This window comes from Equus przewalskii, chromosome 9, assembly GCF_037783145.1.
Source record: "Equus przewalskii isolate Varuska chromosome 9, EquPr2, whole genome shotgun sequence".
Taxonomy (NCBI): Eukaryota; Metazoa; Chordata; class Mammalia; order Perissodactyla; family Equidae; genus Equus; species Equus przewalskii.
This window is the reverse complement of record NC_091839.1, coordinates 27,943,680-27,969,256: the sequence shown is the minus strand read 5'-3', so window position 1 is coordinate 27,969,256 and position 25,577 is coordinate 27,943,680. Positions and strand designations below refer to the sequence as shown.

The window sequence follows — 25,577 nt, the reverse complement described above, 5'->3', positions numbered from 1 at the left end:
TTAATATTTATTTTTTATTTTTATGTTTTTTTGGTGAGGAAGATTGTCCCTGAGCTAACATCTGTGCCAACCTTCGCTCTGCTTTGTATATGGGATGCCACCACAGCATGGCTTGTTGAACAGTGTGTAGGTCCATGCCCAGGATCTGAACCCACAAACCCTGGGCCGCCAAAGCAGAATGGCCGAACCCAACCACTATACCACCAGGCCAGCCCCAAGTTAACATATTTTAAATTGTAGATTTAAAGACGTTTCACATCCTAAACTAAATGACAGAACCTAAAACGAATGTTTTCCATCAAACATTTTTCAGTGAGACAGTTATTGTTGTAACGCAATTGCATTATAAAACTTAAATTTCTTTATATGTGTAGTGTCACTAGGCCCAAATTACACAGCTGTCAAGAACCTTCCAAAGCATTTAGGAACTTTCTGCTTCAAGATAAATTTTTCTATTCAGTAAGCACCCCATTCACTGCTTTTACTCCTGTATTTAACAAGAAAAAAAAAGTTTAAAAAACAGTGATTTCCTTTCTAGTGCTAAGCAGGTGGCACAAAATACCTTCTTTTTAAAAGTACAATATAGTATTGTAATCAATATTGCTTCTGTAGTAAGAATTCTGCCAAGAAATAGCCATAATAACTAAAAGAAAAGTTACCACTTTTTGAAATTACTAAATCAAGTATCAAAAAGAATTCATCACTGCTAAATGATCCAGTATTACAAATACTTTTTACTTGCTACTGATATTGACTGCTTTATGGAAAGACTAAAATTAGCTCAAATAAATCCATGAAAACTGAGCTACATACAAATGGCCATATATGATTATAACAATGAGATATTTGGCTGCCACACACCCATAATCAGGCTTAACACATAGATCTGTAGCCAAAGTGACTTCGAGGCCTTTGGAATTGTCTTAAGTACCAGCTGTGGCCTGAACCTGACATGGGAGCTTCTCCCTAGGCTGATACCAGAGATCCAAGTTGATATTTCTAGGGACAAGTAGGGCCCTCTGGCACACACGACCATATTCATCTTCTAGTCTATCCAGAAAGGTTGAGGTGACTGAGGAGCCCAGCTGGTCATCCTACCCTAACCCTTGTAACCAAATTTCATTGACGAGGGAGAGCAAGAGGACTGCCAGCACCTTTCTGATTTTTTCTGTCAATTCTGACTCAAAACCAGGGAAACACTAGTCAACAGTTACTCAGGATTTGTCTTCAATGTTAAGAAATTGTGGCCATGACAGTTTCGTAAGAAAAATTTTGTATGATATAAAGTAACAACCTTTATTCTCTCTTAACAAGGGTACCAAAAAGTTTTCCACATTATAGATGATAGGAAAGTATGATTTCCAATCTATTGATTTTATAGAGTTTTCATTAATGTCCAAAGACACTTATTGATGAGGATTTCCTGCAGAAATCTTAGAAGTCAACTTTCATCCTACATACTACTTTCTAATATTGGAAATCAGTATTAGAAAGTCTGCACTGATGAATAATTCTGGATGATTTTGTATAGTCTCAGATTTTTAGCCCTAAGAATTTGAGGGCTGTGAAACTGCCTCCTAACCTAGCAGAACCAAGCAGAAGACACCTAACTTTCAAAACGAGTTGAAAGATACAACTTTTAATTTGGTACATTTAGTGGACAAAGTCCTTATGAACAGGCAAATCTGCAAGCTGAGATTTTTTTTTTCAGGTTTAGTTTTACGGCCACTATATCTCTCTTTGATGAACACTTTACAAAGTCATATAAATAGGCTCGCTGTATTAGAGCACCTGAGAAAGAGTATGAAGTAAGAGTTTATAACTATTTTTTCAGATACACAAAAAAGCACAATTATAATCTCTGTCCTCTTCATAAATTCATGACAAACCCACAGTAACCTAATAAGGTTATTTTAATGGGTGCTAAATATAAATACTTATCTCCTATCTATACTCTTGTATTGACTAAAAGTCTTCTATGAATAGAAAGCTATTACTGTCTCTCTTCAAGTTTGTCTGTATCACATAAGCACTGATCAGTTCTGGACAATTCATTCACAGCTGCCTGTTTTTGCTGAGTGGTCTTCACAAATCTGAGCAGATTGATGAGAGCAGCAGGTGTCACTCCTGGAATACGACTCGCAGCCCCAATCTAAGAATTGAAACCACAAGAGAAACATGAGTGAGCTATGTCAAATCAAATCAAATCTATTTTCCTCCTATTAACAATCTATATATTATAGTTTATAAAATATTTTCAAAACTATCATCACAATGTATCTTCAAAATAACTATAAAGTAGATAAAGGAAATGTGATTATTACTAATATTTTGCAAACTGGGGAAACTGAGGCTCAGAGATGTAAATGACTTGTCCAAGATCACATAACTAACAGATGAACTCTGATGACCAGCGCTGTCCAATTGAACTCTCTGTGATGATGGAATTTTCTATAACATTTGCACTATAATAATGCACTTGTCCAATACAGTAGCCACTAGCCATATGTGGCTGCTATGACTGAAGAGCTGAATTTTTATTTTATTTAATTTTAATTAACGTAAATGGTAACATTTGGCTAGTGGCCATCATGTCAGGCAATGTAGCCTATGACTATACATAAAAACATAACCCAAAATGAATAGGATATATAGAGAGAATTATAAAATTTAAGGCCTGTTTGCCTGGTTTCCATGATGACTATTGCTAAGAACACCATGTTATATTGATGAAATCACTCTTCCTTTTAATAAAAATCATTTTTTTCAAAAATTTTTTACAAAACATATTTTTGTTAAATGCCCCTTTATTTTATGAACCACTACTAAACAAACAAAACACTGCCCACCAAACTATAATACACCATCAATTTTTAAGATACAACTTAGTTTGAGATGTTAAAATGTGCATCTCAGAATCAATAAATATAGCTTATCAGTCTTTAAATATTTGTTATTATAGTCCAATACTATATAACGAACGTTTTTACAGATGTTTACAGATGTGCCGTGTGTGCATGTGCACACACACACAAATCTGAGGCTGAAGCATGGAGTGGGGACCTCTTTGGCTCCCCTCTTTCCCTTAGTAGCTCCCAAGGCAACACAATGGAACCCCTAGGGAGAGATCCAAGAAGAGATTTGAAAACCACTGATATGCATCATATTTTAACCTAAAGTGGTTTAAGTCATGCATATACACTAGTCTGCACTGATGGTTCAGCACATGGTTGAGACGAGAAGATAATTATAATCAACCCAATTCTTGACTTCTAGTTATTTATTTAGACTAAGCTTTTTCATCTCTTGAAAACATGCCAACATCTGTGGGATACAAAGAGATATATGAAAATAAGAGGTTAAGTTTTTTATGATGAAATAAAACGTTAGTTATGTGGCCACTGTAATCCAGCTTTAAAGAATTAAACCACTGTCTCTTTATTTATAACCTGTTCCTATCCACTATCTGTTTTCTTACCGTCAGTGGGCGACTGAACTGTAGCTTTTCTCGAACTTCATAGGACAGAGACACATCCCTGAGAGTCAAATAATCTAGGTCTTCTGGCAGTTGGAGAGCTTCATTTCGCTGAACTTCCTTTATTTCTTGTTGCTGATGGAATAATACTGATTCATAAGTGGCTGGTGAACAAAATTAATTACATTATGATACTCAGATTATTTTAACAACTTATATTTTTATAGTTTTTTCCAATTTATAAAGAGCTTTTGCATATTTATATCATTTCCACTTATCCCAACACCATGAGACAGGTGGGGCAGGTGTTCCCTTCCACAGATGAGGAAATTGAGGCTAACATTGAAGAGAGGTGGTATCTTGCATATTAACTACAACATTCTGTCTGGTAGTTTATTGCATGTCTTTTTCATTTCAAAAATCTGGAAAATTAAAGGTAAAAAAAGAAACTGCTTTCCCTCAGTGCAAATTTTGGTGGAGCATTTCCCTCAATAGGCTGTCAGTTTGAATGTTAAGTCCTAAAGACAGGATGTTTCTTCTAGAAAAGTTTTCTGAATTGTGTCTATATAAAGCTATAATTTAAAAAAGCAGAGCTTCTCAGATGATAATTTAAATAATTCAACTAAAGTTTCACTCAGAAGGTAAGTTAGATAATTCTGCAATTATTTTGTAATTAAAGCATTATGTTCTTAGAAAAATAAATTCAGAACCCATTTTGAAACCTAAATTGAGGTGGGCATTCTGTCCCGTTCAAGAAAACAAGCCTTCCCTCAAGTTTTGGTTGCATCTGCTTCCATCACTTGACTGGCAGCCAGAAGAACCTCAGCTCTGAGCCTGGCTCTCCCAGCAAATTACCCTCTGACCACGAGCACGTCATTTCCTTCTGAGCCTCGGCTTCTTTATCTAGATGTTTACGAGCTGATCCGGATGACTTCTGATAGTCTTTATGGCAACAAAGGATAATTAGGAGTGCACGGGCCCTGCAGTTAGACCAGGCAGGTTTAAGTTTCAGCTCTGCCACTAACCAATTGTGTGATCTTGGGCAAGTGACCACTTATCTGTAAAATTAAGACAATAATGCCACACAGGACAGTTCTAAGTCTCAAACGAAATAATGCATGTAAAGGGCTTAATACAACACTGTAATATAACAAATTAGGACAATAAATTGTAATACTATTTTATGACTCATGCATAGACTCTTCAGGGGATCATGGAATATAAATGAGGAGATAATGTATATGTTAAAGGTATATTACTTAATCTTTCAAATATGTATATAGCAAAACATGAGAGAGAATACAAAGAAGAATCTGAAATTGATTTCTGTCCCCGAGAAACATGTCGAGAAGTGGATGTGTAATGCAGAGGAGGAGAGGAAGAGTGATTTGAAAACTACTGATATGTGTTGTATTTTAACCTAGTGGGATTTCTTTTAAGCCATGAATATAAATTAGAGTCTTTATATGTGCCAGAGTCTTTAAAGAACAAGGCAAAAAAGTAGCTATTCCATGGCTGAAGTCAAGGATTCCTACAAACAAGTTAAAGACGGTAATTCTTTTTTTCCCCATTTATTTTATTGAGGTCATAATGGTTTATAACATTGTGTAATTTCAGTTGTACATTATTATTTATCAGTTTCTTTATAGACTGCATTGTGCTCCTCACTAATAGTCCATCACAATATATGTGCCCCTTCACCCCTTTTGCCCACCCCCCAACCCCCTTCCACCCTGGAAACCACTAATCTTTTTATCTGTGTGTTTATCTTCCACAAATGAGTGAAATCATATGGTGTTTGTCTATCTCTGTCTGCCTTATTTTGCTTAACATCATACCCTTGAGTCCATCCATGTTGTTGCAAACGGGATGATTTTGTCTTTTTTTAAAGGCTGAGTCATATTCTATTGTGTGTATATATCACATCTTCTTTATCCATTCATCAGTCGATGGGCACTTGGGTTGCTTCCATGTCTTGGCTATTGTGAATAATGCTGCAGTGAACATAGGGGTGAGTATGTCACTCTCAATTGTTAATTTCAATTTCTTTGGATAAATACCCAGTAGTGGGATAGATGAGTCGTATTGTATTTCTATTTCTAATTTTTTGAGAAATCTCCATACTGTTTTCCATAGTGGCTGCACCAGTCTGCACTCCCACCAGCAGTGTATGAGGGTTCCCATTTCTCCACATCCTCTCCAACATTTGTTATTTTTAGTCTTGGTGATTATAGCCATTCTGATGAATGAGGTGATATCTCATTGTAGTTTTGATTTGCATTTCCCTAATAATTAGTGATGTTGAACATCTTTTTATGTGCCTGTTGGTCATCTGTGCATCTTCTTTGGAAAAATATCTGTTTATATCCTCTGCCCATTTTTTTTTTTTTTAAAGATTTTATTTTTTTCCTTTTTCTCCCCAAAGCCCCCCGGTACATAGTTGTATATTCTTCGTTGTGGGTCCTTCTAGTTGTGGCATGTGGGACGCTGCCTCAGCGTGGTCTGATGAGCAGTGCCATGTCCGCGCCCAGGATTCGAACCAACGAAACACTGGGCCGCCTGCAGCGGAGCGCGCGAACTTAACCACTGGGCCACGGGGCCAGCCCCTCCTCTGCCCATTTTTTGATCAGGTTGTTTTCCTGTTGTTGAGTTCTAAGAGTTCTTTCTATATTTTGGTTAACCCCTTGTCAGAAATATGATTTGGAAATATTTTCTCCTAGTTGGTGGGTTGTCTTTTTGTTTTTTTCATGGTTTCCTTTGCATTGCAGAAGCTCTGAAGTCTGATGTAGTCCCAATTTTTTGTTTTTCTTTTGTTTCCCATGCCTGAGAAGACATGGTATTCGAAAACATGCTGCTATCACTGATGTCAAAGAGTGCACTGCATATGTTTTCTTCTAGGAGTTTTATGGTTTCAGGTCTTACTTTCAAGTCTTGCATCCATTTTGAGTTAACTTTTGTGCATGGTGTAAGAGAATGATCTACTTTCATTCCTTTGTATGTGGCTGTCCAGTTTTCCCAACACCATTTATTGAAAAGACTTTCCTTTCTCCATTGTATGTTCTTGGCTCCTCTGTCAAAGACTAGCTGTCCATCAATGTGTAGGTTTATTTCTGGGCTTTCAATTCCATTCCACTGATCTGTGTGTCTGTTTTTGTGCTAGTACCATGCTGTTTTGATTACTGTAGCTTTGTAGTATATTTTGAACTCAGGGATTGTGATGCCTCCAGCCGTGTTCTTTTTTCTCAGGATTGCTTTGGCTATTCGGGGTCTTTTGTTGTTCCATATAAATTTTAGGATTCTTTGTTCCATTTCTGTGAAGAATGTCACTGGGATTCTGATTGGAAGGGCACTGAATCTGTAGATTGCTTTAGATCATATGGACATTTTAATTATGTTTATTCTTCCAATCTATGTGCATGGAGTATCTTTCCATTTCTTTATTTCATCTTTGATTTCTTTCAATAATGTCTTATAGCTTTCATTGTATAGGTCTTTTACCTCTTTGGTTAAATTTATTCCTAGATATTTTATTCTTTTGTTGTGATTGTAAATAGGATTGTATTCTTCTCTTTCTGCCAGTTTGTCATTACTGTATATAAATGCAACTGATTTTTGTAAGTTGATTTTGTACCCTGTAACTTTGCTGTAGTTGTTGATTATTTCTAATAGTTTTCTGGTGGATTCTTTAGGGTTTTCTATATATAGAATCATGTTGTTTGCAAAGTGAGAGTTTCAATTCTTCCTTTCCAGTTTGGATTCCTTTTATTTCTTTTTCTTGCCTAATTGCTCTGGCCCAAACCTCCAGTACTATGTTGAATAGTAGTGGTGAGAGAGGGCATCCTTGTGTTGTTCCTGTTCTCAGAGGGATGGTTTTCAGGGTTTCCCGGTTGAGTATGATGTTGGCTATGGGTTTGTCATATATGGCCTTTATTATGTTGAGGTGCTTTCCTTCTATACCCATTCTATTGAGAGTTTTTACCATACATGGATGTTGGAACTTCTCAAATGCTCTCTCTGCCATCTATTGAGATGATCTGTGATTTTTGTTCCTCCATTTGTTAATGCGACATAGCACATTGATTGATTTGCAGATGTTGAACCATCCCTGTGTCCCTGATATAAATCCCACTTGATATGGTGTATGATCCTTTTAATGTATTACTGGATTCAGTTTGCCAATATTTTGTTGAGAACTTTTGCATCTATGTTCATCAGTGTATTGGCCTGTGATTTTCCTTCTCTGTGTTGTCCTTGTCTGGTTTTGGTATCAGGGTGATGTTGGCCTCATAGAATGAGTTAGGATCATTCCATCTTCTTCAATTCATTGGAATAGTTTGAGAAGGGTAGGTCTTAAATCTTCTTTGAATGTTTGGTAGAATTCTCCAGAGAAGCTGTCTGGTCCTGGACTTTTATTTTTTGGGAGATTTTTCATTACTGTTTTGATGTCTTGTGATTCGTCTATTCAGATTCTATATTTCCTCTTGGTTCAGTTTTGGGAGATTGTATGAGTCTAAGAATTTATCCATTTCTTCTAGGTTATCCAATTTGTGGGCATGTAGTTTTTCATAGCATTTTGATATAGTCCTTTGTATTTCTGCGGTATCTGTTGTAACTTCTCTTTCATTTCTAATTTTATATATTTGAGACTTCTCTCTTTTTTTCTCAGTGAGTCTTGTTAAGGGTTTTTCAGTTTTGTTTATCTTCTCAAAGAACCAGCTCTTAGTTTCATTGATCCTTTCTACTGTTTTTTTTTGGTCTCTATTTCATTTATTTCTGCTGTAATTTTTATTATTTCTCTCCTTCTGGCTTTGGGCTTTGTTTGTTCTTATTTTTCTAGTTCTTTTAGGTGTAGTTTAAATTTTACTTATTTGAGATTATTCTTGTTTGTTGAGATGGGCCTGTTCCACTATGAAGTGCCCTCTTAGAACTGCTTCTGCTATATCCCATGAGAGTTGGTATGATGTATTCTCATTTTCATTTGTCTCCAGGTATTTTTTTATTTCTCCTTTGATTTCTTAATTGATCCAATGGCTGTTCAGTAGCATGTTGTTTAGTCTCCACATATTTGTGACTTTCCCAGGCTTTTTCCTGTAGTTGATTTCTAGTTTCATAGCATTGTGGTCAGAAAAGATGCTAGATATGATTTCAATCTTCTTAAGTTTATTGAGACGTCCCTTCTTCCCCAACATATGGTCTATCTTTGAGAATGATCCATGTGCACTTGAGAAGAATGTGTATTCTGCTGTTTTTCGATGGAATGTTCTATATATATATCTATTAAGTCCATCTGCTCAGGTGGTTCATTTAAGTCCACTATTTCCCTGCTGACTTTCTGTCTGTCTGATCTATCCATTGATGTAAGTGGGGTGCTGAGGTTCCCTTCTATTATTGTGTTGCTGTTAATTTCTCCCTTTAGGTCTGTTAATAGTTGCTTTATATACTTGGGTGCTCCTGTGTTAGGTGCATATATATTTATAAGTGTTATGTTTTCTTGGTGGAATGTCCCTTTCATCATTATATACTGCCCTTCCTGGTCTCTCCCTGCCTTTTTTATCTTGAAGCCTGCTTTGTGTGATAGAAGTATAGCTATACCTGGTTTCTTCTGTTTGCCATTTGCTTGGAGTACCGTCTTTCTTCCCTTCACTGTGAGCCTGTGTTTGTCTTTAGAGCTGAGATGTGTTTCCTGGAGGCAGCATATTGTTGGTCTTGTTTTTTAATCCATCCAGCCATTCTGTGTGTTTTGATTGGAGAATTCAATACATTTACAGTTAGAGTGATTACTGATATATGAAGGCTTAATAATGCCATTTTATTGTTCGTTTTCTGGTTGTTTTGTATTTTGCTTGTTTCTCTTCCTTTGTATTTCTGACTGCTATTTCAATTTGGTGGTTTTCTGTGATGGTTTTCTCAGTATTTATGATTCATGTCTCTGGTCTGATTTTTTGTTTAGTGGTTACCATGACATTTGTATAAAAGATCTCAAAAATAAGAGCTCATTTTCTGATAGCCTCTTATCTCCATTAGCCTAAACAGGTTCCATCCCTTTCCTCTTCCCCTTCTAAGTTATTTTTGTCAAAAATTATTGTTTTGTGTTGTGATTAAAATGTTTATAGTTATTTTTGATGTTTTCCTTCCCTTTTATGTAATTGTTTGCTAAACTGTTCTGATAGAGAGCTGCAATTTTTTTATTTTGTCTGTCTGTTTATCTCCTTGCTCAAGGCTTTGTAAATCTTTGCCCTTTAGTTTCAGGTATGAGGGCATTCTTGATCATTTCTTGTAGGGAGGTCTAGTGGTGAGGAACTCCCTCAACTTTTGTTTATCTGGGAAAGCTTTTATTTCTCCATCATATCTGAAAGATAGTTTTCCTGGATAGAGTATTCTTGCCCACAAGTTTTTGTCTTTCACAATTTTGAATATCATTCCATTCTCTCCTAGCCTGTAAGGTTTCTGCTGAGAAATCCACTTGAGAGCCTGATAGGGGTTCCTTTGTAGGTTATTTTCTTCTGCCTTGCTATCCTTAGTATTTTTTCTTTGTCATGGACTTTTGTCAGTTTTACTAATATATGCCTTGGAGAAGGTCTTTTTGCTGTGATGTAATGAGGAGTTCTATTGAACAAGCTCTCTGCTTCTTTCTCCCACTGGAATATGTATAATCTTTATGTTGCATTTCCTAACTGAGTCGGATATTTCTCAAAGAGTTTCTTCATTTTTTTTAGTTGTAGTTCTCTCTCCTTCTCCACCTGAAGCATTTCTATGTTTCTGTTCTCTAAATTACTAATTCTGTCCTCCATATCAGCAGCTGTTTTTTAAGGTTTCTAGATTTTTAAAAATCTTATTCATTGTGTTCTTCATCCCCTGAATTTGTTGGGTTTTTTTTAGATTTTCAGTCTCTTTGGTGAAGAATTCCTCTGCTCATTAGTTATATTCCTGAGTTCATTGAACTGTCTGTCTGAGTTTTCTTCAAACTTGTTGAGTTTCTTTATGAGAACTATTTTGAATTCTCTGTCATTTAGATTGTAAATTTCTGTGACTTCAGGATTGGTTTCTGGAGACTTGTCATTTTCCTTCTGCTCTGGAGCATTAATGAATTTCTTCATTGTGTCTGATGAAGTGATCCTTTGCTGGCACACAGTGGTAGTTATCAGGCCACAGATTCCACCTGCCACCACTGGTGGGGAGGGGCAGGAGCTGTTTTCTGAAGCTGCTGCATCTGCTGGAAGTTGTGCTGACAGTGCTTGTCTGTGTTTGCCTGCTGGCTGCAGCCACTTGGTGGGTCACACATGCACATGGAGGTGCTCTGGTGCAAATCTGCTGCCTTGGCTGGGGACTGGGTGAGTTGTTCACTAGGTGGGGAGGGGTGGGGTGCCTTCTTTCACACGTTTGCTGGTCCACTCTGTGCTGATGGACCGTTTGCCTGGGCTGCTGCACTTCATGGGGACGCCCACATGGTGGCTGAGCCATACCACTCTGTGTGGAGTATTCCTACAGGCTGGTCTGCCACTCTGAAAGCAAAAGCATTCATGTGCAGGCCTGCCTGCTCCCCTGCCTCTTCTGCCATTTGTGCACCAGCTGCTGTGTGAGGACCTGTTACCTTCATTGCTGCTACTGAGGAGGAGATCTGCTCACCTCCTTCCACTGTTTCCTGGGGATGAAGTAGCCCCACCTTCAGATGTATGGCTGTGTGGATCTCTCAGATGTCCTACTGTGCTTTGTAGGGAATCTTCTGTTGGTAATGAATGTCTGTTTTATTGTAACTTAGCAGGGAGAGACTAAGGGAAGAGCTTACTCTGCCATGATGCTGACATCACTCTCTAAAGATAACTATTCTTTATTCTAACCTGAACCTAGTGATTTATCAGACAAAGCAAAATTGCAAACCAAGTTTAAAATACAGAATTTAATCACCTTTTCCCAGGGGCTAACAGCCTAAATGTTCAATCAGGTAAATTTTACTCAACAGAGAAATCAGAATGTTGAAATAAAAGGTCAACATTACTTCTTATACATTAGCATACTACTAGTGTCTGGTCATTTGAAAGAATGATTCTAGGATTTCAGTGAGTTCCTTTTGTTGGTAGACTTTTGTTAGCTTGCATTCTGGGATGGTAAGTAGTACTTGGGTCATCCTATATATACAGCCAAAGCAGAGAAATGTGACAGACCTCTCTGGAGTTCAAAGAAAATGCTGCTTCTAGAAGGAATGCAGCACTCTTACCATCTTCACCGGTCCTCAAGGAACTGAAGTCCTTTCCTGTTTGAACAGTACAACATCTTCCAACTTTTACTACCCTTTTCCCCATCTCATTCTGTTCCCTGCCTTTTTCTCCACATAGTTCCCTACCTCAGGAAAAAATCTGTCAAAATGCAGAAGCTGATATTATTCTCAGTATTTTTTGTTTATGCTTGAGACTTTTCATAATGAAAAACTAAAAAAAGGCAGAGCAACTACAAAAGTCATCTGTGGATTTGATGGTCAATACACTGATCCAGAGTATGAGAGCACACCAAGTGTTATAATGTACAGGGACAGACTCTGGATTTCTTTGCCTGATACAGAGTATTTGTTAATGGTAGAGTATTCCACTATTTTGTCAAAGCCAAAGACAGTATTATTTTTCTCATTATTAGGACATTAGATGGGGAAAATGTAAAAAGGAAGCTCAAGGGAAAAAAATAAGTTTTTTTATCTAAAGGAGAACTCTCCAGTAGCACTTCCCAAACTTGAAATGTGCACACAAATCCCCTGGAGATCTTGTTAAAATGCAGATACTTACTCAGTGGGTCCATGGTGGAGACTGAGATTCTGCATTCCTAACAAGCTCCCACATGTTGCAATGCTGTTAGCCTGGGAACCCCATTTTGAGTAGCACAGAGCCTAAGACTATGCTGGTCCTATGGTAATAATGGCTTTTCTTGACATAGGGCTCTTATTGGATCTGCTGTCCATTCGTAATGTCCACATATAAGAGCATATAGGCATCTTAAGTAAAAAAGTATTTCCTACCTTCTATTTTCAGTCTTTTAGCTAGCTCTCTACATTCAGTGTACTTCTTCAAGGGCTCTGGAATAGCCTTGGCCAGCACCTCCATGTCAACTTCCTCATACTTCAGAACATCCAGAGCTCTGTAAATACACACAAGTTTCATTAACATTTGGGTCCATATAAGGCAAATTAAAAGAAGATTCCTGGGAAACAATACTAAATCTCAGAATAAATAATATCAAAAGATACCCCTAGTTCTTTCCAAGTCCAATGAGCAAATGCAGCAGCATCTGCAACACAGGGGGACCTCAATGAGCTTAGTGTGTGATTCTCCCCAACTCCCTTCCTTTATCGTGAGAAACTAGTGGTTGGTAAAGCTTTGATTGCTATAACCCATTTGTCCTCCCTTTCTTGTAAAGACAGAGTGTCCTCTGATAACAAGGGTTTAATCGAATTCTCTTAAGTATTTACATCTAAGCCATGTTAAGTCCATGTCCTGTGAAGGAGATCTCCTGCTTGTTTCAAGATTGCAAAATATTCTGCAGTTTCCCTCTCATTTTGTTTGGGTCTCACAAGGCCTCACTGATGTATATAGTTTTCCTACATTTACTGCCTTAATTCATTTTATTTTTATTTACTAACTTGGATCTTTCTTTTTTTTGGTGAGGAAGATTGGCTTGAACTAATATCTGTGGCCAATCTTCCCTTCTTTGCTCTAGGAAGGTTGTGCCTGAGCTAACATCTGTGCCAGGCTTCCTCTATTTTGTATGTGGGTCACTGCCACAGTGTGGCTTGATGAGCAGTGTGTAGGCTGGCACCTGGGATCTGAAGCCACAAACCTGGGCCACTGAAGTGGAGTGCACCAAACTCAACCACTATGCCACCAGGCTGGCCCCAATCTTTCCCTCTTACAATAGCTTGCTTTTTTGAAAAATTCTGTCCACCCAAAATCAATTAAACCAATTAATTATCAACTCAACAGAAAGTCAGATCTGCCCATCCAGGAGTGCTGAGTCTTCCCAGGCCTCCCAGCAACCTCTATAGCTCCTTCTATTATCACAGTCATGCATTATCACCCTTTGCAGATGCTTGACTCATCTTTTCTGGCTCTAGAAGTCCAGAAATTCCCTCCCTATAAGGAACTGGTCACTTTGTTGTGCTCCAAGAGACAAATTAGGTCAACTAATTACAGAGACTTCATCAGATAAGCTGCAATGAAACCATATAACCCTAAGCTCCAAAACAGAAATGGCTGTCCTTTCAGAAATTATAGAACATAATGGGGTAGACCTTCTAATGACTAACTAACTAGTTACCCTAGAATCCAGGAGGATAGTGACCTCACAGACAGCCCTTGACCACCTAACTTTTAAAAAAATTTAAATAATTTATTTACAAGGCTTGGAGCTGTTCTTAGGTCCAAACTTCAAGACCTGCTTTGAATCAAGCCTAAGCCTCAGAGCCCAGAGCTCTGGCACAGAAAGGACAAGTCCGTACACTTCAGCAGAACACAAGAGACAATGTCTGAGCCATCTAACACATCAATGCATTTCCCTATAATCCTGAAAGGAAAATGCATGCACATGCACTCTGTATCTCTTTTGTTAAAATGCCTGCTCAAGGGGCCAGCCCTGTGGCTAAGTGGTTAAGTTCACGTGCTCTGCTTCAGTGGCCTGGGGTTCACCAGTTTGGATTCTGAGCGTGGACCTACATGCTGCTCATCAAGCCATGCTGTGGCAGCACCCCACATAGAGGAGCTAGAATGACCCACAACTAGGATATACAACTATGTACTGGGGCTTTGGGGAGAAAAGGAAGAAAAAAAGAGGAAGACTGGCAACAGATGTTAGCTTAGGGCCAATCTTCAAAAAAAAAAAACCTGCTCAAAGTCTTGTTCAACTTAGTGCTTAGTACAGAGCCTGGCATGTATGCAATAAATGCATTTTGGCCAATCTTCTACCTTTTTAGCTTTATATATCTAGGCATTGATAAAGTGAGTTCATGTTGGGAGGCTGAATGTTACACTGTAAATACTCTGCTGTAATCAAATATGGGGACTGGGACACTGTTCCCTCTTGAAGGGAAAGGTACCTGAATTAAAAAGGAAAGCATTTGGCCAAATTACTTAAAAAAAAATCACCTTCACAAAATGGCTAAAATGCTAATTAATGCATAAATATATGAAAAAGGAGACTCTCAGTTTTATATTTTTACCAAAGTAATTCCATTAAAACCTTGTTGAAAACTTCTACTGCTCTCACTATGATCTCAATACAATTAGTCACATTTAATGCAAATTGTAATTAAATAAATTTGAAATAGTACAACATTTGATCAAAACAAAGCATAATGTTATAAATTCTTTGTGCGAAGTTGGAAACACTGTGAACCCTCCTAAATTTAAAACAAACAAATAGCTGGAAAATTGAGTGACTATAAACCATGTATATACTACTGCTATCTCTCAAGGCCACTTAGGTGGTAAACAAGTATCTCCGCCATCCTTATTTGTGAATCAGGCTGTCATTCCTGTGAATGAGGTCCCCAAGTCTGGGTGATTACTATGCAGGTTCTTTAATACTTACTGTTACTATCATTAAAAATCTGCTTAATAGCCTCTAACAGTGGTGCCAGTGCTTTGGGAAATTTCCATGAAAGTAAAAACTTGGGAACAGAAGTTGTAAACAATAAAACACCATGATGGATGAAAGAAAACAAGGACATATTATGCTAGGCTGTTAATTAAGGAGAGTGCATTTGGCAAGATTAGATAATAAAAAGCAGCATTAAAATGGGTATACCTTTAATCTACAAAATCCTCACAAGGGAAACAGGTTAAAAAAAAGAAATATACACGGGAGATACAGCTGCAAGATCTGTGCTTCTAAGCTACAAGTGTAGGTTGATGCCGTCTGAGCAACTCCCCTCCCTCAACTGGCACACTTAAAAAAAAAAAACCTTTTTTAATTGAAATAACATTGATTTTTAACATTGAATAAATTTCAGGTGTACATCAAAAATATGGAATGCTTCATGAATCTGCAAGTCTTCCTTGCACAGGAACCATGCCAATCTTCTCCGTATTGTTCCAATTTTAGTGTCTGTGCTGGCCAAGGTGAGCACAGCTTACTTTTTTTTAATGGGAAAAATCAGTGCTGAAATATGCAGATTTTGAACTACGCAAGGTCCTTAGGAACATATCTGTAAAGCAAAAAGCTCTCCATTAATGTCCCTTAGACTCAAAGTCCATATAACCAGAATGATAAAAACAAAAACCAAAAAATCCCTAAAATGTAGGAAGGTACTCCTGAAGTAAGTCCAAAGACTTTATAACACTCTGTTTAACCAAAGAGGTTTCCTTGCTGGAGCTCATAGACAAGATGAGACCATTCTAATTGCTCCAGGCTGATCAAAGAAATATTTCTTGGTTTGTACCCTCTAAATCTTGGGGAAGTCAGAACTCAATGGAGGCCACAGAGAAATTATATAAAAAATAAAAATAATAATTTAGAATCATATATATTTTTAATACTGTGTAAAGAGATAAGTTACATCTAAAGGATTCTGAAAACAAGCCAAAAGTAAGCTACATTCATTTAAAATGTGTAAGTAGGGCATCTTTAGGTAATGTCTTTCTGAAATGATCTTATTTTCTGTAAAAAGTGAGAAAGGTTTATATTAAAAATGCCTACCTGAGAGGCAGACTTTTACTAACACTTATTGAAGCCTCTGGAATTAACTTTTTCCATTTAGAACTTGAAAACTCAATGGATTTTAGCACAGAAATGCCTTCTTCTAAAGAAGACTTCATCCAAGAAGCTCTTTCATATCTTTGTTGGGACACACAGCCAGCTTCCTTATACCCTAGAAGAGGGAGGAAAAGAGCAGAATGAGAGAGGTGTCACAGAAGAATAAACCTGGCTGCCGGACTTCATGAAGACTGACCTCGGAATGTGAGCCTGCTGTCAGCATTATCGGGGCGCAGTGACAAACGGAACTCAGCTCGGCTGGTGAACATACGGTATGGTTCATTGGTGCCCAGTGTGGTGAGGTCGTCAATCAAGACTCCTATGTAGCCTTCTGTTCGGCTAATGATAAAAGGAGGCTGGCGTCTGACCCGAAGACTTGCATTGATTCCAGCTATCACACCCTACAAGAAGACTGAAATGTTTAGAGCACTATTGTGAAGTAAACAAAGGGCTTTCTTATTCAGAACACTACCTGGAAAAAACAGCATGGGGCACCAAGAGAGCAGGCACTGCCCAGAAGGGATAGCATAGAGACAGAAAATGTGATCCTTATTCAGAAACAGAATATGAGTAATGTACCACTTTGTTTTCAACAATATCTGATATTCCCAATAAGCCTAGGTGGGCTAATCTTTTTAAAAAATCCACCTGTAAGACTTTTCTAGCCTTTCCCCACTTAGATGTAACAATAACACAACTTCCCACTTAAAAGGAATAATAATATAATTTTCAATAAAGTTATGTTAAAAGGACTACATTTTCTTTTTTTTTTAATTTCAGGGGCAGTACAATAAATCTATATTTTTTTAGATCCATGAGTTCAGAAAAGAGTAATAAGGCCACAAGTGTTTTTTAAATCCTATTGCATACAGTAGCCATTTCCATATGATCTTGAAAGGGAAGTAAGTCTTCTGTTCCAGTTGAGTTGTACCTAAGATCTATCAGTTACTATAACAGACACTAAGAGGTACAGCAGTTCAATAGTCCCTTTCTGTTTCTAACATTCGAACAACCTCTTACTTGAGCTGCAGCTTCCTCGTAACCAGTAGTGCCATTTATCTGTCCAGCAAAGAAGAGCCGTTGCACCAAATGTGTCTCAAGAGAAGGAGTGATCTGACGGGGGTCTAAGTAATCATATTGAACACCATAGCCTGAGCAAAGAATAAATGATGCAGAATAAATAAAAACAGAGCTGGTTTGCTTCAAGGCAGAGAAGCAAAGATTATCATTAAATGTTCTTCAAAAATGAACACTATTTTAAATGCACAGATGTTGCGCTTTGTCTTCGGAAGCTCTAACCGTGAGGGTAACTGAGGCCTCCTGTCTGCTGAACTGACGCTGAGCTCACAGTGAAAGGCAGCTGTGATTCCCTTTACCTGGCTGCACCATTTTAGCTTTCTCCAAGCCTCTGATGCATGTGATCATTTTCTCTTGTAGTTCAGCTGGTAGCGTCACAGATAACCCTTGTGGGTAGATGAGGCCAGAATCCAATCCTTCAGGTTCCAACCAAACCTGATGCAGACGGTTTGGAAAACGCAAAACCTTTGATTCAATGGAGGGACAGTATCTAGAACAGGACATTGAAATAAAAAAAATTAATGAAAGAAAAGAGCATTGACATCACCCCTTAAAATAACTAAGCACTGATATTTTGCCCTTACCGGGGTCCTCTTGTAGTTTCCTTAACGTGACTATTAAGGTGAAGGTTCTGAAGGACAATCTCATCCACTCTAGGGTTGGTGTGAGTCAAGTAACACGGCAGCTGATCTTCTGGCTGAGACACAGGACTAGTCACAGAACTGTTTTGCTTCTCTGTTAGTTTGCCTCTTAGTCAAATAAACTGCACACATGATATGCACTTACTTTCATAGACATTAAATCTATGCATAATGCCAAAGACTACTTATGAAGTATTGTCAAAACAACCCAAAATATGAATCTAAATTTAAGCCTCTAGATCCACCAGTTTACAGGAAATATAGAGGATGGAGGAACATGTTTAAGGCACCAGACGGATGAAATCAGACCAATCTAGAATGTAGGAAATTCTAGGGAACAAATGACTCAGTTTTCTTCCACATATAAACGTCAAAAACAGAAAAAAAAAAAAACTGTTATAAGACACATCATCCAATGCAATGTGTAGACCTTATTTTGGTTCCTGGTTCAAATAAAACAATTATAAAAAAACATTTTAAATAAACTGTAAACATTTTAAATAAACATTTTAAAACAACTGCAAAAAACAACTAGGGAAAACTAAACACTGAGTATCAGAGAATGTTAAGAAAATATGTTTTGCTGGGTGATAATGGTATTGTGTTTGATTTTTTACAAAGTTCTTATCTGTTAAAGACATATACCAAAGTATTTATAAGTGAAATGATGTGATGTCTGGGATTGTTGCTCTAAAACTCAGCAAGAAGAAAATGTTGAGGAAAGATGAAACAAGAATGCCAAAAAATGTTATTTCTTGAACCTGGGTGATGGACACATTTATTAGACCATTTTTTCTACTTTCTGTAATTTGAAAGTTTATTTTTAAAAAGTCTAAAAATATACACACTAAGAAAATATCATCACAATTTACATTTTACCAAAGCAAAAATATAAAAGTGACTTGCTCAAAATAACAGACTATTTAGAGCCACTCATTAGGATAACACTCAGCAGAAAACTAGGACCATCAATTATTAGTCCTCAATTCTAAACACACAATATACATTTTTTTAATTCAAAAGATAGGCACAAGTAGCCTGTACTATTCAAAAGTATCAGTATCATGAAAGACTGAGGAACTGTTCCAGATTAAAGAGAAATGACAATTAAATGCAGCATATCATCCTAGATAGGAAAAAAACCAAGTTGCTATTAAGAACCATATCAGGGGGCCAGCCCGGTGGCGCAGCAGTTAAGCACGCACGTTCCACTTCGGTGGCCCAGGGTTTGCCAGCTCAGCTCCTGAGTGTGGACCTATGCACTGCTTGTCAGGCCATGCTGTGGCAGGCGTCCCACATATAAAGCAGAGAAAGATGGGCACGGATGTTAGCTCAGGGCCAGTCTTCTTCAGTAAAAAGAGGAGGATTGGCAGCAGATGTTAGCTCAGGGCTAATCTTCCTCAAAAAAAAAAAAGAACCATATGGAGACAATCAGCAAAATCTGACCATAGACTCTATATTAGGTAACAGCACTGTATCAGTGTTAAATTCCCTGAATTTCATCACTGTGTTGAGGTTATATAGGAGGATGTCTTTGTGCTTAGTTGAGAGACACACTGAATATTTAGAGGTAAAGGGTCATGATCTCTGCAACTTACTCTCAAATGATTCAGGAAAAAAATAAGAAATGTATTACTGTTTTAAACAAACACTAAACATACACATCTATATATGTCTCTATATAGAGAGAGAAATATGGGAAGATATTAACAATGGGTGAATTTCAATGGTTTATAAGAGTTTGTTTTAATAGTCTTGCAACTCTTCTGTAGGTCTGAAATTGTTTCAAAAAGTTCAAATAGGCAGTTATCAAAGTAATGAAATTTAAGAACTTATGGGGAAACACCAAATTAGCCAAATTAGCTAATCCTTTAAAGATCACTTTTTTTGGACCCTAAGCAATAGTGATGTAAAGAGAATTGCTACCAAAAAAAAGAGAAAGAAATGGTTAGGCTATATGTTGCTGTGAACAACCAATATCAGCTGTAAAGGCAGATTATCATAAATTATCTTACCTTAATCCACACTGTCTCATGGATAAAGCTGAACGGTGTGGGTGGATTATCTGGTGTCTGCTTGTTTAGAATGCTGAAATTAATGGACTCTTTGGCAATTCGGGGTGGAGTCCCGGTCTTCAGTCTTCCCACCACAAACCCCAACCTCTCCAGAGTCTGAGCCAACCCTATGGAAGGCTGATCCCCTAGGCGTCCTGCCGGGTGCATCTCCAATCCAATGACCATCACGCCTCTCAGAAAGGTCCCAGTAGTCAGAATCACACTCTCCGCAAACACTGTGCTTCCATCCACTAAACGATTTAGGAAAGAGAGTAAAATCGTCTTCTAATTGTTACCATAGATCAAAGTGGAATGTGACTATTTTACATTAGAACTACAGAAAAACTTTGTCTTTAGAAACTTAAGAATTTTAAATGAATAAGAAGGCCATATGTTATCAATTGCAAGAATTCAAGAAAGCTGGGAGGGAGAACATAATATGTTAGCACCAATTCACATGTTCCTAAAGTCATATCAGCATGGAAAAGTTAATGTCAGTTAATTTTTTTAATTAATTAATTTTAGACTTCTTGCTAAATACAACAGACTACCTCACATGATTTCTTCTCCCTCTTGAAACTCCAAGAAAATAAAATAAAGGAACAAAAGACATATAAAATCACGGAGACAAGTAACGGAAAAGAACCTGTCAAAAGATGAGAAATTTCAAAATATTTTTGGAAGACAGAAAGTGGTTGGAAGATTGATAACTCTGATCTAGCAGAGGGGAGGTGGTGGTAACTCAAGAATCAGAAGAGAAGGGGCTGGCCCGGTGGCTCAGTGGTTAAGTTCGCATGTTCTGCTTCTCGGTGACCTGGGGTTTGCCAGTTCGGATCCCGGGTGCAGACATGGCAGGGCTTAGCAAAAGCCATGCTGTGGTAGGCGTCCCATGGATAAAGTAGAGGAAGATGGGCATGGATGTTAGCTCAGGGTCAGTCTTCCTCAGCAAAAAGAGGAGGATTGGCAGTAGTTAGCTCAGGGCTATTTGTCCTCAAAAAAAAAAAAATCATACCTTTGGGCCTATAAGATATAGACAGGTTCAAAAATCAGCATTTAAAGATACTAAATTAAGTAACAGAAGCATAAGTAATTTAAAGGTATAAAAGCCTACATTAATAACAATAATATAATCATTAAATCTGGAGAGAAAAGGAAATGAAAATAAAACTAATTTAGTTATTGTTTGTAGAGGGAAGTCAATAAACACAGAAGAAACAGAAGATAAAGCATATTATATAAATCATAGTTATTATAACGTAATCACCAGAACAAAAACACAAACTTTAAAAAAAGAAACATAGCTCCAAAAGCAAAGCAAACACAGATTAAGTGGGGGGGGGAAAGTACAGGACAGTGCACATAACATACTACTACTATGTGACAAAAATTTAAAATATATATACGATATGTACACCTGAAGACACATATATATGCATAGGTAGAGAGACTACACAAGAAACTAGAAATGCTCTTGCAAAAGAAAACTGGTTGGCTGGGGGACAAGAAGAGATAGAAACCACGTTTTCACCCTGTATTCTTTGGTCTCCTTTAAACTGTTTACCATGTGTATGTACTCCCCATTCAAAAAAACTAACAAATCTATAACAAAAATTAACTTTAAAACAGGGAAATTAGGTCAAGATCTGTATTTTAAATAGCGACATTCTTTAGCACAGCTCCTCTTGCCATTTTGTTCCCAGAATGCTCGCAGGCAGCCATATTAGTCCCCTAGCCAGAAAGCTGATTCTTCTCCTGAGAACTAACAGACATCGCCATTTGGGAGTTCCCCAACAAAAAGCCAGCTCAATCCCTAATCACCAGACCACAGAGTCAGCCAAGCAATAATACTAACTGCACACACAAATCTTCCAATCAGTGTTTTAGGGCCTCATTTTAAAATCTGAACTGACAACCAAAGTTCCCCAGACACTTGAAGAAAGCCCTCTACGTGAAAGGGAGCAGCCCAAAGAAGCAACAGAATAAAGAAATCTGGAGAAAACAATACACAGATCAGAAAGAAACTTCAAAATCGATAATTACAATCCTTATACAGATTAGAGAAAACATCAAATTCAGAAACCAAGAACAAGATGCTAAGAAAAATAAACAATCAGAAAAAAAGGACACTGTTTATAAAGGAAAACATAAATTTTAAAAATTCATTATAAGGATTTGGACAATAAAGTTAAGGAAATCTCCTAAGAAAGCATGGCAACATGACAAACAATAAAAATAGAAGAAACCTAGATGACCAATCCAAGAAGGGACAGAAGTGAGAGAAAGAGAGCATGCAGAAATAATAGAAGAAACCACTCCAGAAACCAAGGACAAAGATTTCTAGATTGAAAGCGAACACCTGGTACCCTACCACGATGTATGAACAAAGACCACATTGAGGGACATCATTTTAAAATTTTAGAACACCGGAGACAAATACAAGATCCTAGAAGATTTCAGAAAGAAAAAATATCTCATATACAAAAAAATTTAAATCAGTATGCACTGAGCTTCTTAACAGCAAAACTGGAAACTAAAAGATAGTGGAGTAAGACTGTCAAAATTCTCAGGAAAAAAGGATTTAAACTAGAATCCTATTCTTCACCAAATTAAGAGTGAAGTCTAATGGGAGAAGAATACATTTTTAGATATGTAGGGACTCGGAAAATCTACCTGTCATGAATCTTAGGAAGCTACTGGAAGATGTGCTCCAACAAGATGAGGTGATAAGAAAGAAACAGTCTGAAGTCCAGGGAGACAAGGGGGGACGTAACACAGCCACGTGGTGAAAGGAAATTTCAAAATGACACCTGTGTAGACGGCCTGGAGAGCAACTGTCCCGACTACAGCACAGGCGTCTGAGGGGCGTGAAAGGTGATGTCTGTGAGACGGAAGCACCAAAGGAAAAACCAGAATTGATAGATTATTTGAGTATTGAGAAAACAATAGTTTTTTCTGATGAAAAAGTTGAACCGGTAAAATAAGCAAATAAAAAAATAAAGTAATGATTAACCCAAGACAAAGTAAAGAGGTATATGAAAGGAAACAAACATAACATTCTGCTTGGATCTGCAGTGAACAATACTTAAATAATCATAATAATGTAAATACTATCAACCGAAATTTACAGTATAATTTTATTGGAAGGACAGAGGGCAAGAAAGTAGGAAATTAAAAAAGAGCTACCATAACAAAAAGTTAATAGATAATGTCCAAGACTGATAATTTAGGGAGTAAAAGCATAAGCATACTGTTAAAAATAGGGAGCTATATATCCAAAGTGACAACTAAGAAAGTTGAAGTGGTTAAGTCTAGAGAGAGAGAGAATTGTTTTTCCATACAAACTTTTAAATTCTATTTGATTTTTAAAAAAAATTACATGCATATGTTATTTTGATTAAAAAATTAATACATAAATAAAAATATAATAATCTTATAAAATATACATTTTAAAAATTTAAAGTCATAACTAGGAAAAATACAAATTACAACAGAAAGACCAGGAGAAAAAGACACAACTGTGTAGGCCATAAAATCCTACACTAAGATGGTACAGATGAGCTCAGAATTTGACTGAGCTTCATGAAGATCAAAATGAAAAGAGAAATATGATTTTTTCATACAATTTTTCTTATCCATAAAGAGAAAACACAACAATTTCCTCGAATAAGCAAAATATCGCCATACTTTGCTCTAAAATAAATTTCTCACATGGAGTTTGACACATTATTATCATCTATAACCAGTACACACCCAAAACAACACCATGGACACGGCATTTCCCAGTGTGCTCAGGCTCTGGCTCTGTAAGAATAAGATCTTCTACAGCTCCCTCCTGAACAGTAAGCAGTGGCGTGTTTAGGATTTCTTTCTGTCAAAAAAGAACCCAAGTTGAAACATAACAGTTAAACAACCACTATAATCTCTCCTGTTTTCATGCCCTATTCTTACCTGCATGTTCTGCTTATAGAGTTTCCTATCAATTTGAGCTCTCAGACCCCAAACAGCTGGTCCCTTACGCCGGTTTAATACTTTGTAATGTACACCAGACTGGTCACAGATTCGACAACACAGGCCATCCAAGGCATCTACTTCCCTCATTAAATGGCCCTTTCCGATGCCGCCAAAGGAAGGATTACAGGACATCTGACCTATAAGAAAAGACATAAACGAAATAAATATATGAGCACCTTGCACATTGTGAGTGTTTAATAGGGACGTGTCTGTACAAGTGACTAGAATCATCTCACATGATAAAAAATAAAAAACTTGAAACACACACTGAAAGGAAAACTCCGAAGTCCCAGTGGGATGCAAGAGTTGCTGAAGGCATTCTGAAGAGAAACCACTGTGTGCAGTTTCTTTTGATCATCTTTTCCTTGATGCATATTTTACTCTTTCATTAGGTTGCCTTTTCCTTCAAAGTGTGGTTTTGAAATCCTTACCTCATAAAACCTTCCTGAATCAAACATACTTTCTGTTTGTCTGTTTTGGGGGAAGACTGGCCCCGAGCCCGTGCCCATCTTCCTCTACTTTCTATGTGGGACGCCTACCACAGCATGGCTTGCCAAGTGGTGCCATGTCCACACCTGGGATCTGAACCAGCGAACCCTGGGCCACCAAGAAGCAGAACGTGAGCACTTAACGGCTGCACCACCCGGCCGGCCCTCAAACATACTTTTAAGAGGTCCCTTTGCACTGATTCACTGCTATAATCAATTACGTCTTCCATAAATGCCATCTGCTGTTTTCTTTTTGCTCATTTTGCAGAAACAATTAAATTATAAACTTCCTGAAAGTAGGAACCCAGATTTAATACCGTGTCTTTAAATTCCCCTAATCTTCTTTGGAGATCTAAACTAATGTGGTTACCTCAAAGGTTTTTATGGGAGGTGGAGTGGGAAAGCTGTGTTAACATCTTCAGGTCTACTGCAGCCACCATCGAGCCCTCCACAAGTTTTTATGGTCCCCAGAGGCTGAAGAGTGCTGTGATTAGGAGCATGGCTTAGGAGTGAGTGAAAGAGATCTGGCTTAATTCCTAGATCTACCACTGACAGACTCTGTGATTTCCACAAGTCATCTAATTTTCTGTACCTCAGTTGCTGCACTGTAAAAACAGGGATGATAGCTGTAGTAGATTACTTCCCTCCTTCTTCCTTTCATACAGAATCACAATTTTATTTAGGTAAACACTCTCCCCTGTGAAACTGTGTTTGGGGAGTGTGATCTAAACTGAGTTGAGGGATAAATCTTTATCGACCTAAAGTAGTCACGGTGTTCCTGTTCTTACTTGCCTGTGTCTGGTTTAAGGCGGGGAAATAAGTCATGAGGAAAGATTTTTTTTTTCTTTTTCTCTTTAAAGAGATACAAGGAGAAAAAACTTCTGCTGAAAGTTGTCACACCTGGATGTGACACCTGGAACTACAACAGCCATTTTGCAATCATCAGGACAGCTAGCTTGAAGATGATCCAAGAGCGTCATAATGGAGATATGGAAGGAATCTGAATTCTTGGATGTTGTGGGCTGCTGAATTAACCAACTTTAGAGCTTATCTACTTGCAGACTTCTTGTTAGGTAATAAATTCTCCTTTTTGTTTAAA

At 37.5% G+C, this 25,577-nt stretch overlaps 1 protein-coding gene, 2 long non-coding RNA genes and 1 other non-coding gene across 7 annotated transcripts in view; 2 read left to right on the top strand and 2 right to left on the bottom strand.

Moving 5' to 3' along the window:
• Positions 1–25,577, bottom strand: part of MTO1 (mitochondrial tRNA translation optimization 1) — a 29,143-nt gene continuing 3,566 nt past the window's right edge. Inside the window, exons 2-13 of one of the 4 annotated variants that reach the window (XR_011522498.1) lie at positions 23,928–24,127; positions 23,730–23,847; positions 19,941–20,230; positions 17,869–17,981; positions 17,584–17,774; positions 17,228–17,358; positions 16,404–16,608; positions 16,151–16,322; positions 15,260–15,659; positions 12,480–12,598; positions 3,479–3,639; positions 1–2,152 (exon numbers count right to left, since the gene is read on the bottom strand). Coding sequence is in view for 1 of the 4 variants with exons in the window: in XM_070558921.1 (XP_070415022.1) it covers positions 1,994–2,152; positions 3,479–3,639; positions 12,480–12,598; positions 16,151–16,322; positions 16,404–16,608; positions 17,228–17,358; positions 17,584–17,774; positions 17,869–17,981; positions 19,941–20,230; positions 23,730–23,847; positions 23,928–24,127 (1,859 nt within the window). In the remaining 3 variants the exon portion in view is untranslated. The remainder of the gene's footprint in view (positions 2,153–3,478; positions 3,640–12,479; positions 12,599–15,259; positions 15,660–16,150; positions 16,323–16,403; positions 16,609–17,227; positions 17,359–17,583; positions 17,775–17,868; positions 17,982–19,940; positions 20,231–23,729; positions 23,848–23,927; positions 24,128–25,577) is intronic. The other 3 variants (XR_011522499.1, XR_011522497.1, XM_070558921.1) reach the window with 3 other exon arrangements.
• LOC139073596 (uncharacterized) lies at positions 2,061–25,577 on the top strand. Its single transcript, XR_011522500.1, has 2 exons — positions 2,061–2,182; positions 25,339–25,577. It is a non-coding gene; the product is annotated as an uncharacterized lncRNA (long non-coding RNA).
• Positions 15,464–16,959, top strand: LOC103562293 (uncharacterized). The gene is made up of 2 exons (XR_547651.2): positions 15,464–15,573; positions 16,212–16,959. It is a non-coding gene; the product is annotated as an uncharacterized lncRNA (long non-coding RNA).
• LOC139073751 (U6 spliceosomal RNA) lies at positions 15,474–15,581 on the bottom strand. Its single transcript, XR_011522739.1, has one exon. It is a non-coding gene; the product is annotated as a U6 spliceosomal RNA (small nuclear RNA).